At 44.0% G+C, this 20392-nt stretch overlaps 1 protein-coding gene across 1 annotated transcript in view; it reads left to right on the top strand.

Annotated features, from left to right (window-relative positions):
• The window catches only part of VWA8 (von Willebrand factor A domain containing 8), a 380884-nt gene that overhangs the window by 323183 nt on the left and 37309 nt on the right, over positions 1-20392 (top strand). Inside the window, exons 39-40 of the mRNA XM_040267183.1 lie at positions 2203-2359; positions 11327-11435. Of these exons, the coding sequence (XP_040123117.1) occupies positions 2203-2359; positions 11327-11435 (266 nt within the window). The remainder of the gene's footprint in view (positions 1-2202; positions 2360-11326; positions 11436-20392) is intronic.

Here is a 20392-nt window from a genome sequence, read left to right as displayed (position 1 = left end):
GACAGCATGTCCACCCCTGAATCTCATGACCATAGTCCTCTCCGCCCATTGACCACCCATAAGCAACAGCCAGGAGGCACACACATCCAAGGTGGAATTTTCCACCAACAATTTCTAAATAAAAAAGAAATAAGATGTGCTGGAATCAAAGGATAAAAATACTATAATTAATGGGCTGTTCTCATGGTATTTCCCAAAAGGAAATGACCTACCTGGACTTTGATAAGGGAAGCAGAGCGTGCTGAGTTCTTACTTTTAACTTATTACACCAATTAAGGCTTCAAGGGAGAAAAGGAAAACGTAGCATAATTTATCCAAAGCCTAAACACTTTCAAAATTTCCACTTTATGAAACTTAGAAATGAGCTCACTCTATGCGACTGGAAGTTGTCTACATAATGATAGTGAGAGAAGTCCCTTATAGAGCTCTCATTTTGTGCCAGTTGCTGTGCTGAGTGTGACTGAGACACAGAGAAGTTAGCGAACTTCCCTCAAGGACACGTGACTAGTACATTGGAACCAGGATTCAAACTCAGGCAGTGTGACTTACCTATACAATACTGTACTATATCATGCTAGTGTTCATATTAATACTATTAGTATACTATACTAATCAATACTTGACTATAATGTACAATATTATGCTACCCCTCCAATATTGGGATCTCTTCTAAGTTCCCAACTTATGTGTAAAGGAACAAAAGAAACTAATTGCCAATATTTTAATCATTATAAAGCTGGGGTAATAAACTGGTAACCCAGGGCCCAAATCTAGCCAATATATATATTTTGGCAGTCCATGTCATGTTTTAAGATGATTTGAATTTGAATATATTTAGACAAGGCAAGTCCTCTCTAGTTAGCCAAGTTCTCACCACTTCTTATAATATTACCTACCTAGTCTTCTACGCATTTAATTTATACCTACAACATACAGTATTACATAATACACGTTTACAACCATGTAAAGTGTTAGTCCAGTTATGTCCAACTCCTTGCAACCCCATGGACTGTATGTAGCCCACCAGGCTGCTCTGTCTAAGGGATTCTCCAGGCAAGAATACGGGAGTGATTGCCATTTCCTTCTCCAACAAGCATGTAAACTTGGGTTTATATTTTAAAACTGTCCTGAAGCTGACAGTATTTATCTATGGTATGTTACTCTAAGCTAAAAGTCAAAGTATAATAGCTGACTTCTCATCTGGCTCAGCCACTGATATGAGTTCACATGTCTGTCACTTAACCTCTCTGCGCTTTATTTTTACCACTTGCAAGGCAGAAGAAGCAATATCCATAGCCTAACCATCTTTCTTTGATTTTAATGAAAAATCAGGTTACTGCGAAGAAAGAGGAGTGTTGTTCATTTAATTAACATATATTTACACACGAAGTATCTGGGGCTTCCCCAGTGGCTCAGAGGTAAAGAATCTGCCTGCAAGGCAGGAGCCATAGGAGACACGAGTTCAGCCTGGGTTGGGAAGATCTGCTGGAGGAGAGCATGGTAACCCATTCCAGTACTCTTGCCTGGAGAATCCCCATGGACAGAGGAGGCTGTCGCAAAGAGTTGGATATGATTGAAGCGACTGCACGCACAAACACATCAAGTATTTACGATGTTTAAGCTCTGTACTCTTACAGGTACAGAGCTACAAAGAAATATAAAATATAATCCCATTCATCTTATAGGTGGTAAGAAGAGAAAAAAATTAAGGAATAACAAACAGGGCATAAGCGTTTTGATCCCTGTGTGGCTGTCATCAGGTGAGGTGTCATGGATTTCGGACTGAGCCTTGAAATATGGATTGGAATTCGTTGGATGGAGAAGAAGAGTATCCTAAACTGGGGGACACCTTGTGTTTCCAGAAGAAAGTCATTTGAATAATCACTAGTTTTCCCACTGGCTCAGCAATAAAGAGTGTGCCTGCAACGCAGGAGCCGTGGGAGACAGTTTTGTTCCCTGGGCGGGGAAGATCCCCTGGAGGAGGGCATGGCAACCCACCCCAGTACTCTTGCCTGGGCAGTCCCATGGACAGAGGAGCCTGGCAAACTACAATCCACAGTGTCTCAAAGAGTCGGACACAACTTAAGGGACTTAGCACAGCACGCAGGTATAATTAATATACTTCATGGGACTGCCTTAAAGCCCTGCTCTTTTGTGCTCTAGATCAGACTAGTCACCTGGACTTTCATGGTTTCCTCCCAGGTGGAAGAGATACCGCAGGCCTGGGCGGCAAGGGAGGTCCTTACCGGCTGGACGCAGGCCACACAGTCTACCAGGTCTCTCAGGCCGAGAAAGATGCTGTGCCTGAGGAGGTGAAGAGAGCTGCGAGAGAGATGGGCCAGAAAGCGTTTCAACAGAGGTGGGTGGTCCCCACTGCGTCTGGAGCGGGGAAACGTCATGGCAAACCCTGGGCAGACCCAGGTTCTGTGATTCTCCACGTCATGCAGCCACTTAGACCACAAACTGCAACCCGTAGCCACCTCACCCCCCCATTGGAGACAGCTGAGTGAACATAATCTCCAGCTCTTTCTGCTCAGGCCCTTTTAAATGTGTTAATTGCATATAACGGTATAGAGGAAGAACTGAGCACATTAGAAGGTAAAACCAGGGACTTGCCTGGGCGGTCCAGTGCTTAAGGCTTCACCTTCCAATGCAGGGAGTGCAGGTTGATCCCTGGTTAGGGAGCTACGATCCCTCGTGCCTCAAGGCTAAAAAGCCAAAGCATAGAAAACAGAAGCAGTATTGTCACAAACTCAATGAAAACTTTAAAAAACAGTTCACATCAAAAAAATAAATAAATCTTTTAAAAAAGTAAAACCAAAGGTATTTCCCTCTGGAGAAACTAAAGTCAGATCATTCCATCCACATCTATTCCCAGGCCACATAGCAAATTGAGATAACATTCCATGATAGTCCCTTCCTGCCCCTCAGGAATCTGGTAGATTTATGTGGAGACAGGACTAGTGTACACACACACACACACACACGTACTTTCACACACACCCTGTTTAAGTACTGAAGTCACGTGATACAGAGGCTGTGCCCTCTAGCCATACAGAGAAGGGAAAAGTCACTGGGCTGATGTGAGGTGAGGCCTGAACACAGCCAGTATTTGGACCTTCCAGGAAGGGAAAGCTAAGTGAGCAAGCCAGGATGAGCAGAGTGACTGTGGCGAGAGAGCCAGCCATATCCATACCAGCTGGGGCCAGTGGGGAGTGGGGTTGACTGTCAGTGTGACTGTCAGTGGGTGGAGGCCTTGAGATCCAGGCCCATGAGCCTGTAGCTTTCATTCTGGAACCACTCTGATTGGAATCATCTGGAACATGAGAAGAAACCTCATGACTCTTTCCCTAGACATCCACCTGGGTTCTTCAGCTCAAAGTGACAAGTACCAAAGAACCAGGAAGATCTCCTTTGGGATTGAGGGTGAGAGTCATGGTCTGGGAGGCAGATTTAAGCTGTTGGGCTCCATGGAAGGAGCTGGGCACAGTTCAAATAAAGCACGCTCTCCAGCATCCACGAGTTCCGAAATTCCTCCCACGCAGGACATCTGGTATTACATTATGTGCTGGGCTTAAACATCCTGCAAGTAAACAGTCCAGAACAATGGGGACAAAAACTGAGGTCCCTCCGGACACACCCTCAGGAAACCCTGCAAGGCTTCAGGCCCTCGTGTACTCAGCAGGTAGATATGACAAGTGTCACTCCCAGCCCTTCTGCCGGCTTCCCCGGAGACCTCCAACAATTGATTTCTCCTCGCTGTGCGTCAGTCTGTTCTTTTGGTGATAGGTGACTCCCTTCCCCCTTCCTCTCAGAGAGGTTGTAAGGACAAATGATGTTAGGAATGGAAACAGTTTAAACATCTCAAAAAAAAAGGTGGGAGGAATCCAATAATGCAAGATCTTGTTAGAATTAAGATACAGTTTTAATTTTACATTTCATATGAACAATAAATATTTACTTGGGAAAGGAACCGAATAATTAAATACACATCATCTTCTCCTTCCCAACCAATGAGTTCTTGTTGTTCCCACACTGAAAACCTCACCAGTCCTGTCTCAATTTTTGTGTAAGTGGGCAAATGAATAGAGCAATTCACACAGAAGGACTTGTAAGTCGTGGTAGTGGTTTGGTCGCTAAGTCATGTCTGACTCTTGCAACTCCGTGAACTGTAGCCTGCCGGTCTCCTCTATCCTTGGAATTCTCTAGGCAAGAATACTGGAGTGGGTTACCATTTACTTCTCCAGTTGTAAGTCATGCTTGGGTGCAAGTGTAGAACCCCTTCTCTAATTCCCATGATGGACAGTGAGGAATCTGGTTCTGTGAAGTACAATTGCCCCACAGGATAAAGAAATTAGGGAGCATCTGTGATAATAAGGCAACTAAATTTAGTGGATATAAGGGAAGAGAGAGAAAAAGTGGAGAAGGAACTGAGAAAACCATGAAAGCGTTACTCACTTCGTCGTGTCTGACTCTTTGCAACCCCTTGGACTGTAGCCTGCCAGTCTTCTGTGTCCATGGGATTTTCCAGGCAAGAATACTGGAGTGGGTTGCCATTCCCTTCTCCAGGGGATCTTCACGACCCAGGGATCAAACCCAGGTCCCCAGCATCACAGGCAGCTTCTTTACCGTCTGAGACAACATACACCTCTAGTAAATGCTGCAGAGAAGACTTCAAATCCAAGTGAGAGTACCAGAAGGTACTTCAAATACAGAGGAGCTGGGCAAGGGGGTCAGAAAGGAGAGGATGGAATAAAAGCAAGCGGAGACCCTGAAAAAGAAAACACACAGAAAAATGTTGCTTTCTACTTTTGTGTAGTAATAGTCCCATTTGATGAGTATTCAGTTTAGTACTACTAAAGTCTGGCATCCAGTCCCATTACTTCATGGCAAATAGGTGGGGGAAAAGTGGGAACAGTGACAGATTTTAATTTCTTGGGCTCCAAAATCACTGCAGATGGTGACTGCAGCCATGAAATTAAAGGACACTTGTTCCTTGGAAGAAAAGCTATGATAAACCTAGATAGCATATTAAAAAGCAGAGGCATTACTTTGCTGACAAATGTCCATATTGTCAAAGCTGTGGTTTTTCGAGTAGTCATATATGGATGTGAGAGTTGGACCATAAAGAAGACTGAGCATCAAAGAACTGATGATTTCCTATTGTGGTGTTGAAGACTCTTGAGAGTCCCTTGGACAGCAAGGAGATCCAACCAGTCCATCCTAAAGGAAATCAGTCCTGAATAATCATTGGAAGGACTGATGCTAAAGCTGAAGCTCCAGTGCTTTGGCCACCTGATGCAAAGAACTGACTCATTGGAAAAGACCCTGATGCTGGGAAAGATTGAAGGTGGGAGGAGAAGCGGGCAGCAGAGGATGAGATGTTTAGATATCATCACCCCGACTCAATGGACATTGCATCTGAGCAAACTCCAGGAGATAGTGAAGTACAGAGGAGCCTGGCATGATGCAGTCCATGAGGTCGCAAAGAGTCGGACGTGACTTAACTTGAACAACAACAGCAAAGTTTTTCTTAAACTTTTTATTATGAAACTTTTCAAACATAAACAAAAATAGAAACATGTAATGAATCCTGTGGACCTGTTCTCTCAACTTCAAGAAGAAAATCTAACTCCGTTCCTAGTTCCCAACCCTGAGTTTTTTGTTTTAAGCTAATTCAAGATTTTCTATCTTTTTTATCATAAATAGTTCAGTTATCTCTGAATACTTTATTTAAAAAAATAAAAATGCACAATACTATTCAGTTCAGTTCAGTCACTCAGTCTTGTCTGACTCTTTGCAACCCCATGGACTGTAGCACGCCAGGCTTCCCTGTCCATCATCAACTCCCAGAGTTTGCTCAAACTCATGTCCATCAAGTCAGCAACGCCATCCAACCATCTCATCCTCTGTTGTCCCCTTCTCCTGCCTTCAATCTTTCCCAGCATCAGGGTCTTTTCAAATGAGTCAGTTCTTCCCATCAGGTGGCCAAAGTATTGGAGCTTCAGCTTCAGCATCAGTCCTTCCAATGAATATTCAGGACTGATTTCCTTTAGGATGGACTAGTTGGATCTCCTTGCAGTCCAAGGGACTCTCAAGGGTCTTCTCCAACACCACAGTTCAAAAGCATCAGTTCTTCGGTGCTTAGCTTGACTACTGGAAAAACCATAGCTTTGACTAGATGGACCTTTGTCGTTAAAAAAAAGAATCATTCTTCACTATCATCCAATAGTTAGTTTCGAAGCTATTTTGCAAGTCTAGGTAAATGCAGAATGAAGTCAAGGCCCTGTACGTATGCTTTTATAGCAGCCTATACCTTCTCTCCATAGTTCTTATCACACTATTTCCCATTGTGTTACTTGCATGAGTAGTTGATTTCTTCTCCACTGACTTCAAGTTCCTTGAGGGCAGGGTGTTTTTGCCCTCTACGACTTAGCAACAAAACAATAGCAAAACATCCCCAGTAGCTACACAAAGAACCTAGTACATAGCAAGCACATACATGTTTGTGAATGAATAATACACGTGGGCAAACAACTAATGCTATCACCCTTTCGTACTTAATTCAAATACTGGCTGAAACCAGACTGACTGCCAGCCTGACCCATCAGCCTAAGGGTCCACCATATTGCCCTGAAGAGCTTAATTCTACTGATGGGTTTTGACATCATCAACAGAGCGTTTTAGTTAGCATTCATTTGTATCTGGATTTTGGCTAGATACTGGTTCTTACTTGTCAAGAACCGATTAACTCAGGAAGAATAACAGAAGTAGACAAGCATAAGACACGTACAAAGCCGGACAGACATTAAACCAACAAAACAGGAGTGAAATAGATGGCGAGGTGCTTTTACATGCTTGGAAAATCCTCTCAGGTGGGCACCAATTGTGGAAATTGTACCCACGAGCATTTGCAAGACTAATCAGCCCTATACAGTAGATCTTAGGTTATGTTTGTTTTCCTCATAAATGATCCAAAATTACAGTATTTAAATCTGACCTATATGAAAAAAGTAAAATGAGACCTAAAATTCCCAGACTCTTACGTAACAATAAATATACCCTTTAAGAGTACGCTGTGCCAGCAAAGCGCAGTCAGTCCACGTAGATTACTAGGATGTGAAGCAGCTGTGCCCTGCAGTTTTGATCAGGGTTAAAGCAGCAGAGAGACGCGTTTTCAGCCAGCTCTGTGGGCCGGAGAGTATTAGCGCCGAGGGTCTTGTCTGATGCAGAGGCCAGCATGTCTTGTTTTCTTTCCCCACTCCCTGCTTCAGCCTTCATCTTTGAGAATGTTATCAGCTTTGAACACCTTGTAGGTGATCTTCGTGAAAGCTAACACAGCTTGGAATATGATTTCCAGATTTCTTCCTAATTAGAACAGCATGTGGTGTGTTTTGGGAGCAACACACTCATGCCAGAGGTATCGTTGTAACTGGAGTTAATTCACATCTCTCTACAAAAGCCAGTCTGCCTTGGGTGACTTACCAACTGCCTGGTTCCTTCCTGGGTGGGTGGGTGGGTGGGTGGGTGTGTGTGTGTGTGTGTGTGTGTGTCCTGCTAAGGACAAGCTTTACACTGACTTTTTTTTCCCTGACCTCTCTTTGAGTGAGAGCGTACTGGCCTCCCAGGTAGGAAGGATGTTGGTAAAATATCTTGCAGCGGTCATCATGCCCAGCATCTGTCAGGCTTGACCCTTGAGATGTATCTTCATCGATGAAAACTTAAAGAGAGGTTTAAGAGATTGCCAAAACTACACATAAGAGGTCAAATCCTATACACATATTCCTTTTTGTCCTTCAGAACAGAGAGGAAATTCGATTTATAGGGCACCTTCGCATGTCACCTCAGGAAGTAACCATTCAGATGTTATTTACCTTTCGGGTATTTACTGTCTGAGAGCCAGTGCTTCTGAAGTGCTACTTGGCAGCAGTTCTTGCATGCCACTGGGTACCAGGGCTTGTGCTGGCACTGGAGATGCTGAGGAAAACTAAGGCACATTCCTTTTCCCAGAGGATTAGAAGAGAAAATATCAGAGCACCTCACATGTAGTAAAGTTCATTAAATTTCATTGAATATTTGGCTCAAGTACACACACACATATGTGTACATGCATTTTTTGTATACTGGATCTCAATGTAAAGTTCATTTTCTGCTGTGGAAAATATGTTTGAAAAACACTCTGATAGAGCAAAATAGACATGTATTAAAAGCAATAAAATGTATAGGTTCCATAGCAGATATCTATGGAAGATACGTGAAAGAGACTGCTCATGGAGGGACCAAGCAAGACTTCATAGGACGTGACCTTTGCACTAGGTCTTGACACTTGAGGTGGCGTTAGCTAACCAGCCAGGTGGTAGGGCAGGAACTGCCCATCTGCCCTCATGGTGGTCTAAGCCCAACATGGTGTGATTCTAATAAGACTCCAGCACTCTGCCCTCTGATGGATGGAATCTTCCCAGAGCGTGGCCTGATGGGAGGAATAGAGACCATTCATCTTCAGTGAGAGCATTAGGGGGTTCATCTCCAGCCAAGGGAAATAAGAATACACTCCAGATAAGAGTTTCAGCTCAACACCGAGGATCCATACCTCCAATATGGCATGCGTGCACACACTTGTACACACATACATACACACACACACAGTAGCAATAGCTAGGAAACTGTGTTGTGGTTAGGCTTTTGATATACATTCATGTTTCCCTATTCTAGTATTAGTACCCTTTACACTTACAGAAATTTGTAGAAATGTGTCATCGAATTAGCCTATTATGAATACAACACTGCAAAACCTTCTACTTCTGACTAGTTTAAGATACTGTAGGGCTTTTCTGATGGCTCAGCTGGTGTAGAATCCACCTGTGATACAGGGGACACAGGAGATGTGGGTACAGTCCCCGGGTCGGGAAGATCCCCTGGAGGAGGGCATGGCACCCCACTCCAGTGTTCTTGCCTGGAGAATCCCATGGACAGAGGAGCCTGGCGGGCTACAGTCCACGGGTCGCAAAGAGTCGGACACAACTGAGCACGCAGCACGCACAGATTTTCAACAGTGGAGTCTTATTTGTATTTCAGTGATTTGTCTCAGTTTGCTTTGATCATCTGTTATGCTAGGTATCATGCTAACCACCATGCAGATAAAGATGAGAAAAAATAAAGGAGACAGTTGGGGAGACGGGAAGCAGACCCTAGCACAGGTAGCGACCACTGTATAGCGACAAGCACGAAGTGATATTGGAGCCCAGACTCCAGACCAGAGGTCAGAGCAGACTTCCTGGGAGAGATGATCGTTGAGTTGAAGAGTTCACGGGAGTCAGCAGGTAAAGACGGGTGGGAGAGAAACCAGGTAGAGCCTCAGAGGCAAGGGTGCAGGGTATGTTCAGGAAACTGCAAGTGCAGAGGCAGGGCTGCAGCTGAAGCAAATAATGAAAAAATAAAAAGGAGCACCAGAAGTTCAGTGCCACAGTAGTATTAGAACACAATTATCCTATTAAAAGTACACAATCAGAAATTTCAGAAAACTCCTGTTTTACGAAGCAACCTTTTTACTGACAATCTCTGGGCAGGAGCTGCTATCTTGGTCAACCAAATATATGTCCTTGGTCTTAAAAAGCATCCCACGGGACCTCTCTAGGAACCTGCCACAGGAACTGACCATCTGCCAACATCACGGACACACGTCTGGGATGCAGTAGTGGTGTGCTACACAGCCGACGCACACTGGCTCTTTCTAATCCAGGGGCCCTCTCTGTTGATAAAATCAGTTACCACAGACATTAGCAAACACTACAAATCAGGGCTGCTTTGCCCCTGCAGGGCAATTTGTTAACCATTTTCCAGCACATCACTATACACATATTCCTCTCTGTTGAAACATTAGCTGGAGATATCACTTCTTGCCTTTCTTTTATTTCTTTTTACTTGAAATAGCTGGTTTTCTGTATTTTTTAATTGTTATTTTTTATTAATTAATTTTTATTGAAGTATGATTGCTTTACAATGTTGTGTTAGCTTCTCGGTTCAGTTCAGTTCAGTCGCTCAGTCATGTCCGACTCTTTGCGACCCCGTGGACTGCAGCACGCCAGGCCCGCTGTCCGTCACCAACTCCCAGAGCTGGCTCAAACTCATGTCTGTCGAGTCAGTGATGCCGTCCAACCATCTCATCCTCTGTCATCCCCTTCTCCTCCTGCCTTCAATCTTTCCCAGCATCAGGGTCTTTTCCAATGAGTAAGCTCCTCACATCAGGTGGCCAAAGAGTTGGAGTTTCAGCTTCAGCATCAGTCTTTCCAATGAACACCCAGGACTGACTGATTTCCTTTAGGATGGACTGGTTGGATCTCCTTGTAGTCCAAGGGACTCGCAAGAGTCTTCTCCAACACCACGGTTCAAAAGCATCAATTCTTCAGCACTCAGCCTTCTTTATGGTCCAACTCTCAGATCCATGTTAGCTTCTACTGCACAGCAAACTCCGTCAGCCACACATATGCATGTATCCCCTCCCTTCTGGATTTCCCTCCGGCTTAGGACACCACAGTGCATTAGGTAGAGTTCCCTGTGGTGAACAGTATGTCTATTTTATATACTCCCTGGTAGCTCAGTTGGTAAAGAATCCGCCTGCAATGCAGGAGACCCTGGTTCCATTCCTGGGTCAGGAAGATCTGATGGAGAAGGGACAGGCTACCCACTCCAGTATTCCTGGGCTTCCCTTGGGGCTCAGCTGGTAAAGAATCTGCCTGCATTGCGGGAGACCTGGGTTTGATCCCTGGGTTGGGAAGCTCCCCTGGAGAAGGGAAAGGCTACCCACTCTGGTATTCTGGCCTGGAGAATTCCATGGACAATATAGTCTATGGGGTTGCAAAGAGTCAGACACGACTGAGCGACTTTCACTTTCACTTTCATCAGTAGCATACAGGCCTCTCTGGTGGCTCAGCAGTAAAGAATCTGCCTGCTGATGCAGGAGATGCGGATTTGATCCCTGGGTTGGGAAGAGAAGGAAATGGCAGCCCACTCCAACATTCTTACCTGGGAAATCCCACGGACAGGAGCCTGGTGGGCAGGCTCTAGTTCATGGGGATCAGGCAGGACTTAGCGACTAAGCAAGCGCAGCAGTCAGTAGTCTGCATGCATCAATCCCAGCCTCCCAGTTTCTCCCACCCCTGTTCCCCCTTGGTGTCCATGCAGGTGTTCTCTCTGACTTCTTGCTTTTTCTCCTCAAAGGTAAACTGAGTTACTAAGAAGTTGGCTATTTCCAGCAGTAGACGACTGTCAGTAAAAGATCCACGGGTACTTGCTCTCAGCTGTTGTCTTTTTCACCCTCCAATTTTAGGCTAAAGGAGATCCAAATGAGTGAATATGATGCTGCCACCTATGAAAGGTTTTCAGGAGCTGTTCGACGACAGGTGCACTCCCTCCGAATTATCCTGGATAATTTACAGGTAATCAACATGAACGAACCAAGAAAATAATCTGGTCACCCAATTAGACTCACCCCAGAACCACTGGAGAAATTTCTCTGTATCCTAGCCAGATGGTCAGAAAAAATTAACTAATGCCAAAATGTCTGCATAAAATCTGTGGGTCACTCCGTGGCTGTCTTAGTTGAATTTTAGTAAAAATGTTTGACCTCAGCTTTCCTCCTGTCCAGGAAGCAGCAGTTTGACCGGTGACTTCAAAAGCATCAGACTTCCTGATTTCCCTTATCTAGACCTATGAGCACTCCACCTCTACTAGAATAATATCATGCTGAATGATTGAATTCTCTTCCACTTAACAAATGCTCATTGCCCTGGGCATTGAGGGCAGCTTCTGAGGAGCTCTAAGCTCCCAGGCCAGGCAGTAGGTGAATAAGAGCCAAAAGGAGGGATTCCCGGGAGATGAGGATGATGCCAAGTGGTGCTGGCACCTAGAATGAAGAGGGGGTATAGTCACGTCGTTCGTTCATTTCTTAAGTTATTGATGGGACAGGGAAACAAAATGCAGCCCTTGCTGTCAAAGAAGGAACTTAAGCGAACGGTTTCCTAAGATCTATAGAGAAGAATGTGCATGGCGTTCTGTAGAGAACCTTCTGGCGAGGTGAGTGAGAATCGGCTTTATGGAAGATGAAATGCTTGAGTTCACTCTTGAAAGATCCTGAGGAATTTTCCAGCTGGTTGAGGAGTCAGGACATTTCTGACATGGGACACAGCACGTACAAGTGCACTGAGGCCTAGGAGAGCACAGTGAGCTCAGAGAGGAGCACGTAATTCAGTGTGACTGAGAAGACTGTGTGCGTGGTGGGAGATGACGGCAAGGGAGAAGGCGGGCCATGTTGTGAGGACCAGATGGTGATCCGGCCCTGGATGCTGTGAGAGCATGGCAACACTGGGTTTTACCCTGTGAACAAAAGGGCCACTGGGAGATTCACAGTTCTAGCAAGAAATGCAAGAATATGTTTTTAACTGAAGGAATCAGAATTCCCTTCTGGTTAATGTGTTGATTGGTATTCATTGGGCACCACGCTATAGTTACTTTTACAAACATTGTTGCATTTAATTTCACATCAATTCTTTAAGATAAATGTTATGTTTACAAGATCAATCAAAGGAAGAAAAGTCAGATCCACTGTGGTGACTTCTTAAAATATTTTCAAGTGTTTCCCTTAGGGAATTTTTTTTTTTTTTTAATCCACCAAGGTGTTAAATGGGCTTTCTGGTCGTCAGTTTGGAACCCTAGTGGCAGTTGAAAATAGCTACTGGCCAAAGATAGACAGGGCCTGCTGTAGAATATGGATCTGTAGTTTACAACCAAAGCAAGAGGAGACCTGGATTTGGACCCCTTTGGGGCATCTCCTGCCCGTCCTACGTGGTTCTGATTGACTCATACCATGCAGCTGTCTGGGGGTTATTGTGGAATCCCAGGAACCAGGGGTGTTTCCTTGGAGAACAGCACAAAGTCTGGCCAGGAACTAGCAAATCTCCCTTTGGGGTAACTTTACAAAGCACAGCTTGAAGCCCACGCATAGATTCCAGGAGGCTAGACCGATATCTGAGCAAAGGGACTGTCTTGCCCCAAGTTAATGCCTCTTCCACATGTTAAGACATCTTTCACCAGTGACCTCCTCTTGCTTCTTCACTGGCTTCCTCATGGGATATCATAGCATCCTGGCGGTTGAACCTTTTATGAATCAATAGCAAGAGTTTCCTTGTTAGAATAGTAGAATCTGCAGTAACTCTAGTTATACTCAGTTCAGAATCTGAATCTCTGATTCCAGCTTTCCCTAACAAAGAAAATATCCATTTCTACAAAAAGCCACTGAGTTTAACCCTATCTTCTCTCTAGTGTTTTTTTCCTAATCAGCCATCCGTAATTTCATTCTCAGGCTCAACTAAATTAGCCTTTCTCTGATTTGATTTGCGAGGCATGATATCTCCGTGGACCAACAGTTATCTTCTTTATTTTTCCTTCAATGGTTCAAAATGGGCATGTTGTTCAGATAAATAGTGTTTCTGAACACTGATGTGCGCTGTGCTTGGCACTGAAGGCACAAAGATTAATAAGATATTATCTCCGTACTCAACAAAGCTATTAGCCTAGAGGCGTGGGGAGGACAGGCACCTGCACAGATCATTTCTGTTCAATGTGTAAGTGCCTGGGGAGAGCAAGGAAGAGAATGCAGTGGATGCCCAGAGGAGAAAGACTCAGGGAGGAATTTCACATTTTATTTATTCCTGGAACTTTTGGCTCTGCTGGGTCTTTGTCGCTGCACATGGGCTTTCTCTGGATGCAGTGAGTGGGAGCTGCTTTGGTTGTGGGGCACAGGCTTCTCACTGCAGTGGCTTCTCTTGTTGAGGAGCATGGGCTCTAGGGTGCTTGGGCTCAGTAGTTGTGGCACACGGGCTTGGTTGCCCCGAAGCATGGGGGATCTTCTCGGACTGGGGATAGAACCTGGGTCCTCTGCACTGGCAGGTGGCTTCTTAACCGCTGGACCATGAGGGAACTCTTAGGATAGATTTTGAAGGAAAGAATCCATGACCTGAGTCTTGAAGGACAGTCGAGTATTTACTAGACAGACCAGGGTGAAAACAATGCCCAGGGGAAGGCACAGCATAGAGAAAGGGCTGACACTGTGTGAGCCCAGGTGTGGGCTGGGGGCCAGCCACGGGCAGGGTACCACTCAGTGTGATGTGCAGAAGGCTTTCAGGCTGGGAGGCGGGTGGCTGCCTGGTCAGGAACTTTATTCAGAGCCCCCACTTTGCGGTAGGCAAAGAATGGAAAGCATTTCCCCATTCACTTTATTTAATCTATAATAACTATATTTCACCCAGGGGACTGAACATCTATTTTGCATAATGGTTCTTGACCTCAACACCCAACCTGGTGAAGAAGGTGCATATAGCTGTAAGAGAAGACACAACTGGTAAAGCTTCAGAAAGTTTTTAACTAAGTGCTGTGGTTCTGGAGACAGCTGTGTGAGCAACTTCTAGGCTGGGCAGTTAAGGAGGAACTCACAGAGGAAGTGTCATTTGAGCTGGACCATGAAGGATGAGTATGGTTTCAATTGGCAACTCTTCTAAGGATGCTGGTGGAAAGATGGTTTTGACCAGCGCCTCTCAAACTTCCTGTGGAGAGGGGCCAGGTTTTGTTTTTTATTCAACTGATCACAAACGAATACTTTTTTTTTTAAGACCAGTCCTTCACACATGTTAATTGGGAAAAGAATACCTTTATGTTCGTGTGTCTCTCACATCCTAGTAACCAGTTTAGTGGATCCTAAAGAAGCTACAGTCCATGGTGTCACAACGAGTCAGACACGACTGAAGCAACTTAGAATGTACGCAAAGAAGCTTATTTCTGCAAGAGCCCAGTTGATTGTTTCCAGTAACTTCTCACAAAGGCTACCTTGTTCTTCAACCCTCTTTTCCTTTTAACAGATTAATACTTTATATAATATAAATGAATTAGTGAAAAAATGACATAAAAAAACCAGCATACAAAATCTAAGCCCATATTACTAAATCTTAGGTTCAACAAACCTAAAATTACTTTGTCAAATTGTCATATAAATTTCTAAATGATTACTATCAATGTATGTGACCTATTTTATCACAGACCAGTAACAAATGTTCACACACTAAAAGCAGTTTGGGTAGCTCTGGTCAAGATAGGAGGAACCATTGAGAAGAAGACAAAGACTTTAACACAAAGCTGTTTGGAGAATGGCAAACTCCAGCGTGACTGTAGAATTCACAGCTTCGGGCTGGGCCTGTGTGTAGGGGGTGGTGGAGAGAAAACTGGAAAGAAGGTGAATCCATGCTGACTACCTTTTGTAGTCAGTGAGGATTGTGGAAGCGACCGAGAAAGGGAGTGGTGTGGTGTTATCTTCTGTATGTAGTTTCAGGGACTTCCCTAGTGGTCCAATGGCTAAGACTCCATGCTCCCAATGCAGGGGACCCAGGTTCGATTCCTGGTTGGGGAACTAGCTCCCACAAGCCTCAACTAAAGATTCCATACGTCACATCTAAGACTGGGCACAGCCAAATAAATAAATAATATTTTCCTAAAAAAAAAGAAGTTTTATGATCATTTAAGTCCTGTGCTCATGCTCAGCCGTGTCTGACTCTTAGCGACCCCATGGACTGTAGCCCACCAGGCTTCTCTGTCCATGGGATTCTCCAGGCAAGAATACTGGGCTGGGTTGCCATTTCCTCCTCCAGGGGATCTTCCCAACACCAAGGATGGAACCGAGTCACCTGTGTCTCCTGCATTGGCAAGTAGATTCTTTACCACTGAGCCACCTGGGAAGCCCATGAAGGGATCTAATATCAGAGGAGAGAGAAGTGGAAGGCAGGAAGTCAGATCATAGCATCACTTCAGTTAGTCAGGTGGGAAGTGATAGGCACCCAAAGCAGGGTAATTGAAATGAAGAGGACAGGATGGGACTAGGGAGGTAGGACTGCAGAGTTCCTGAGGGCATGTGGGGAGAGGGGCATAGTGAGGCTTTTGAGCCCTCGGGGACAGAAACAAGGAGCACATGAGAAGGAGAGGCTTGTGGAGAAAGCAGATGTTTGCTCTGGCTGTTCTGATGTTTTCGCACTACTGGGACATCCATGGAGAAATGTCGAGCATGATACTTGAAGATTTTAAGTTATGACTCAAGTTCAAGAGCAAGATTAGGACCAGACAGGCTTGCATATCTATACAGATATCTCTGTGCTTTTATGGTCATCTGTATAGAAGAACAGCCTAAGCCAAGAGGAAAGATGTGTAGACAAAGGTGACCGCAGAGAGCAAAGAGTTAGTGGTCTGGCGGGGGTCGGGGCGGGGGGACGGGGGCATGCAGCAGGGAGAAATGGAGGCAGTCCTGTCAAGGAACATCTGCATTTCCAGATAACAGTAAAATGCTAATTACTGCTTCTTAGCACACGAGTGACTCGTCACAAAGCATCAGTCACCAAGTCGTGTCTGACTCTGTGACACCATGGACTGCAGCACGCCAGGCTGCAGTAGCCTCTCCATGGCCATAAGAGGACAGCTTAACTGAGCACCACCGAGAAATACAGTCCTGACATCCAGGCTCTATGAGCAAAGGCATCGAACTCAGTCTTTGACAGGTGACCATTAGAAGGATTCAAAAACTAAAAGGCTGTAAACTGAAAAACCCATGTAATAGGGAAGAGTGCTAATGACGTACGAGAAGATTTGAAGAGTTTTTGCTAAATTTAATGCAATGTGACCCCTATGGAAAATAGTACCAAAGACAATTCCGACTCCTAAGAAACAGCAGTACTAGCAAGTGAGTCCGTGAGACCACAAATCACATTAACATCTCTTACTTGGAAAGACGGGGAGGAGAAGAGAGACCCCGAGAGCTGGTGAGAAGGCTCCGTATGTTAGCTCTCTGCTCTGTTTTTATTGACCAGCATCCTTAGGGTTTTTACCTCTATGTGAAGTCGCTCAGTCTTGTTCGACTCTTTGCAACCCTGTAGACTGTAGCCTAACAGGCTCCTCCATCCATGGGATTCTCCAGGCAAGAATACTGGAGTGGGTTGCCATTTCCTTCTCCAAGGGATCGTATGGAATAAGTTTTCCATTCACTTTAGTAATTAGACTTAAGACTGGCTTGAGTCTGTTCTTCCTACTTTTAATGTAGATTTCCACTTTGGCATTGCATTTTTCATTTTCTTAGAAGGTCAGGACGATCTCTTGACCTCCACGTTGTCACTACAAGTAGCAGTGTCTGACAGCAGCAGCGCTCTGAGCGGTGGGGGTGGGAGGTCTGAGTTTTACACGGTGGCAGAGGCGACAAGCAGAAAGCTGGAAAGGCAATAACCCTGGGAAAGGGGCCAGACCAGCCCCAACTTATCCTTGGCTTGAAGACGAGATCAAACAAAGGCCAAATGGCCCCACTGCAATGGTTTTTCCAAACAAAATAAGAAATGATGTGGAGATGAAGCTCTCATGCTGTGACTGTCCACAGTTCCAACTCCTTTCCTGCTGAGCTCTTGAGCTAGTGGTACAGGTTTGCTTCAACTGCTAATACCAGTCTAAAATCTTCAAGGAGACTTCTAATAATAACAAAGTGGAGAATCTATCCAATCTGTTGTCAAACAGTTTTGAACAGCCGTCTCATCATCCAAGAATAAGAGCACAAAAAAATTAAATAAGATGAGATGTATGAAATTATTCTGCAGTGAGGTAGAATAATAAGTAATAAGACATAGAAGAAGACGATGTCAACAGGCTAGAATATTTTCTTCAGAAAACAACGATTTTTAGAAAACATCTGTTTTGTGTTCTCACAATTCAAAGAAGCCTGAAGTAAGTGAAATAAGACATCTTAAAAGGATCTGGCCAAGAGGCAAGCAGGAATAATAAGGGAATTGAACGCCATAAGGAAGGACTCGAAGAAAATGAAAAATGCAATGCCAAGGTTAAAATCTACATTAAAAGGAGGAAGAACAGACTCAGTTCAGTCTGAAGTCTAATTACTAATGTGAATGGAAAACTTGAATTGTTATTCCATACTGTAGAGGTAGAAACCCTAAGAAAGCTGGTCAATAAAAACAGAGCAGAGTGCTAACATATGGATCCGTGAGCCTTCCCAACAAGTAGAACAGTATTTAGCTAATGGTAAGTGCCCAGTAAATATATACTGAATGAGCCAGCAATATTCCCAAAGAGGCCACCAAAAATCACACATAAGCAATAATTCAAGTAATAGTAAAAACATGTGAGCTGAAGACAGGCCTAAGTCAATGGATCAAAAGAGCTTTACTGAGTGCCAGGCAAAGTTAATGAAAAGAGATAAACACCTCACTACAGCCTCACGGAATTTAACACTTCAAAAACAAAGGAAATATAAAAGCAAACAGGAAGACAAAAACTAAGCTGTCATCCAAGAAAGAAAAATTCATCTTACATGTATTGAACACCAGAAGATTGTGAAGAACGTCTGCAGGATCTGAGGGGAGAAAAGTAACCCAAGAATTCTCTACTCAGCCGAAGTGCAAAACTGACAGAAAGGCATCTTCAGATATTCAGAGGCTTTAAAAATATATGTCACTTAAATTTTGAATTCAATACGTATACACATTATACATATATATGTGTCAGTATTCTAGCCAGTTGAGAAAGGAATCAAATTCCTTGAGAATGGGGAACTTGGGACTTCCCTAGAGGTCCAGTGGCTAAGATTCCATGCTCCCAATGCAGGGGGCCCACGTTTGATCCCTGGTCGGGCAACTAGATCCCACATATTGCACTAAGACTGCATGTAGCCAAATGAATAAATGCTAAAAATAAAAACATGGGAATTCTGTGGTATTAAAGGACCAGCAGTGAGCATTACAAGCAGCTGAACACAGAATCAGGTCTAAATAATTGTGGGAAATATGTTGAAAAGAAAGTTTAAATATGAAGAATAATGCTTTCTAAAGGTACACAATGTAAAAATAGTAAGTTTAAAAATAATAAATAGGGCCTGAATCCCCATATTATCTCAAAAGTTAAAACTCAAAAAATTGGTATAAATAGAAGGAAGCAAAAAGTATGATAATGCATGTGACAAAGAAGAGAAACAAATACTATTTCATTCCTAGGTTAGAGAAATTGGAGTTAAGTCAGGCTTTTTAAGAGTTTAATCATGCTGGTATTTTTTAGATATGTTTCTTGCAAATCACATGTTTTGATAAATACCCTGGTTATTTTGTGGAGAGGGGATTGTCAGGGGGCGGGAAGCGAGTAGGATGCTGTTGAAGTGCTCCAGGTGGGCGGAGGTGGCCGCTGACCTAGGGCTGACGTGGGCGCGGTACTAGATGGGCAGATGCCACCGAAGTTGAGAGGCTGTGCCAGCGGCCTAGGTGTGAGACTCCAGGGAGAGAGAAGCCAAAGACGATTCCCAGATATGTGCGCTGAACAGCTGAAAGAACAGGGTTGCCCGTTGCCTCTTGTCGCGAGAACTTGGGGAGAGTGGAGGACGGGCTCTGGGGCCAGTTTTGAGCTATTGAGTTTAAGCTGCCTGTTACACATGCTCACGGATACATGCAGCTCCCTGCTGCTTTGAAGTAAAAAATTTTTAATTCTGGAAGGAGGGACGTGAAATTGCTCATAACAACTCACTGTAAAATGCCAGTATGTTGTCACTCGGGTAATGGTTCAGCTCCTTGTCACCATCCAAGACTACCGCTCTTCTAACAAGAATCACCTTTGTGAAGGACATGAGTCACTAGTGTTCTGTTTTGTTTTTCCCTGGCAATGAGATGTTACTTCAAGAAACAGGGAATTCCCTAAAACAGGAAGGTCCATAGATGCTCCTTTTTACAATACCATTTCACCCTTTAGAGCAACTGGCAACCTAACAGGTATTTAGTGGCTATTTATATTATGTCAAAATATCAAGAATCATAAAGAAAAATTTTTTATTGTTTCCAATGATTTATAATTTGTTATTTTACCAATAATATACAAAGTTTACCTTAATTCAGCATCCTTTTTGTTTGAATGGTACGAATCAATAGCAAAAAAGTATATGTTAGTCAAACATGGAGAAATGTTTAAATAACGGAAGCTAATATTTAATTTTAAAAAATCACTACTCCCAGGTATCCTCAATATCCATTTATATCTATTTATATCTATATACCCAACAAGTATTTAGTGATGGTCATCTATACGTCTTACTCTGTAGAATGGATGTGCTTTCTACAAAGCCGCTTAAACCTTTCTAATCTTTCCATTAATTCTAAAGGAATAGTAGAAGATTGGCTTGCTTGTAGAGTTTATAGCTAAAGGAAGTCTTTGGGCTTCCCTGCTGGCTCACCGGCAAAGAATCCACCTGCCAGTGCAGGAGGCGTGGGTTCGATACCAGATCCAGGAAGATCCCACATGCCGCGGAGCAGCTAAGCCCGCTCACCGC

This window comes from Oryx dammah, unplaced genomic scaffold (genome assembly GCF_014754425.2).
Source record: "Oryx dammah isolate SB20612 unplaced genomic scaffold, SCBI_Odam_1.1 HiC_scaffold_24, whole genome shotgun sequence".
Taxonomy (NCBI): domain Eukaryota; kingdom Metazoa; phylum Chordata; class Mammalia; order Artiodactyla; family Bovidae; genus Oryx; species Oryx dammah.
Note: the sequence above shows the minus strand (reverse complement) of the source record. Positions and strands in the feature narration are given on the sequence as shown.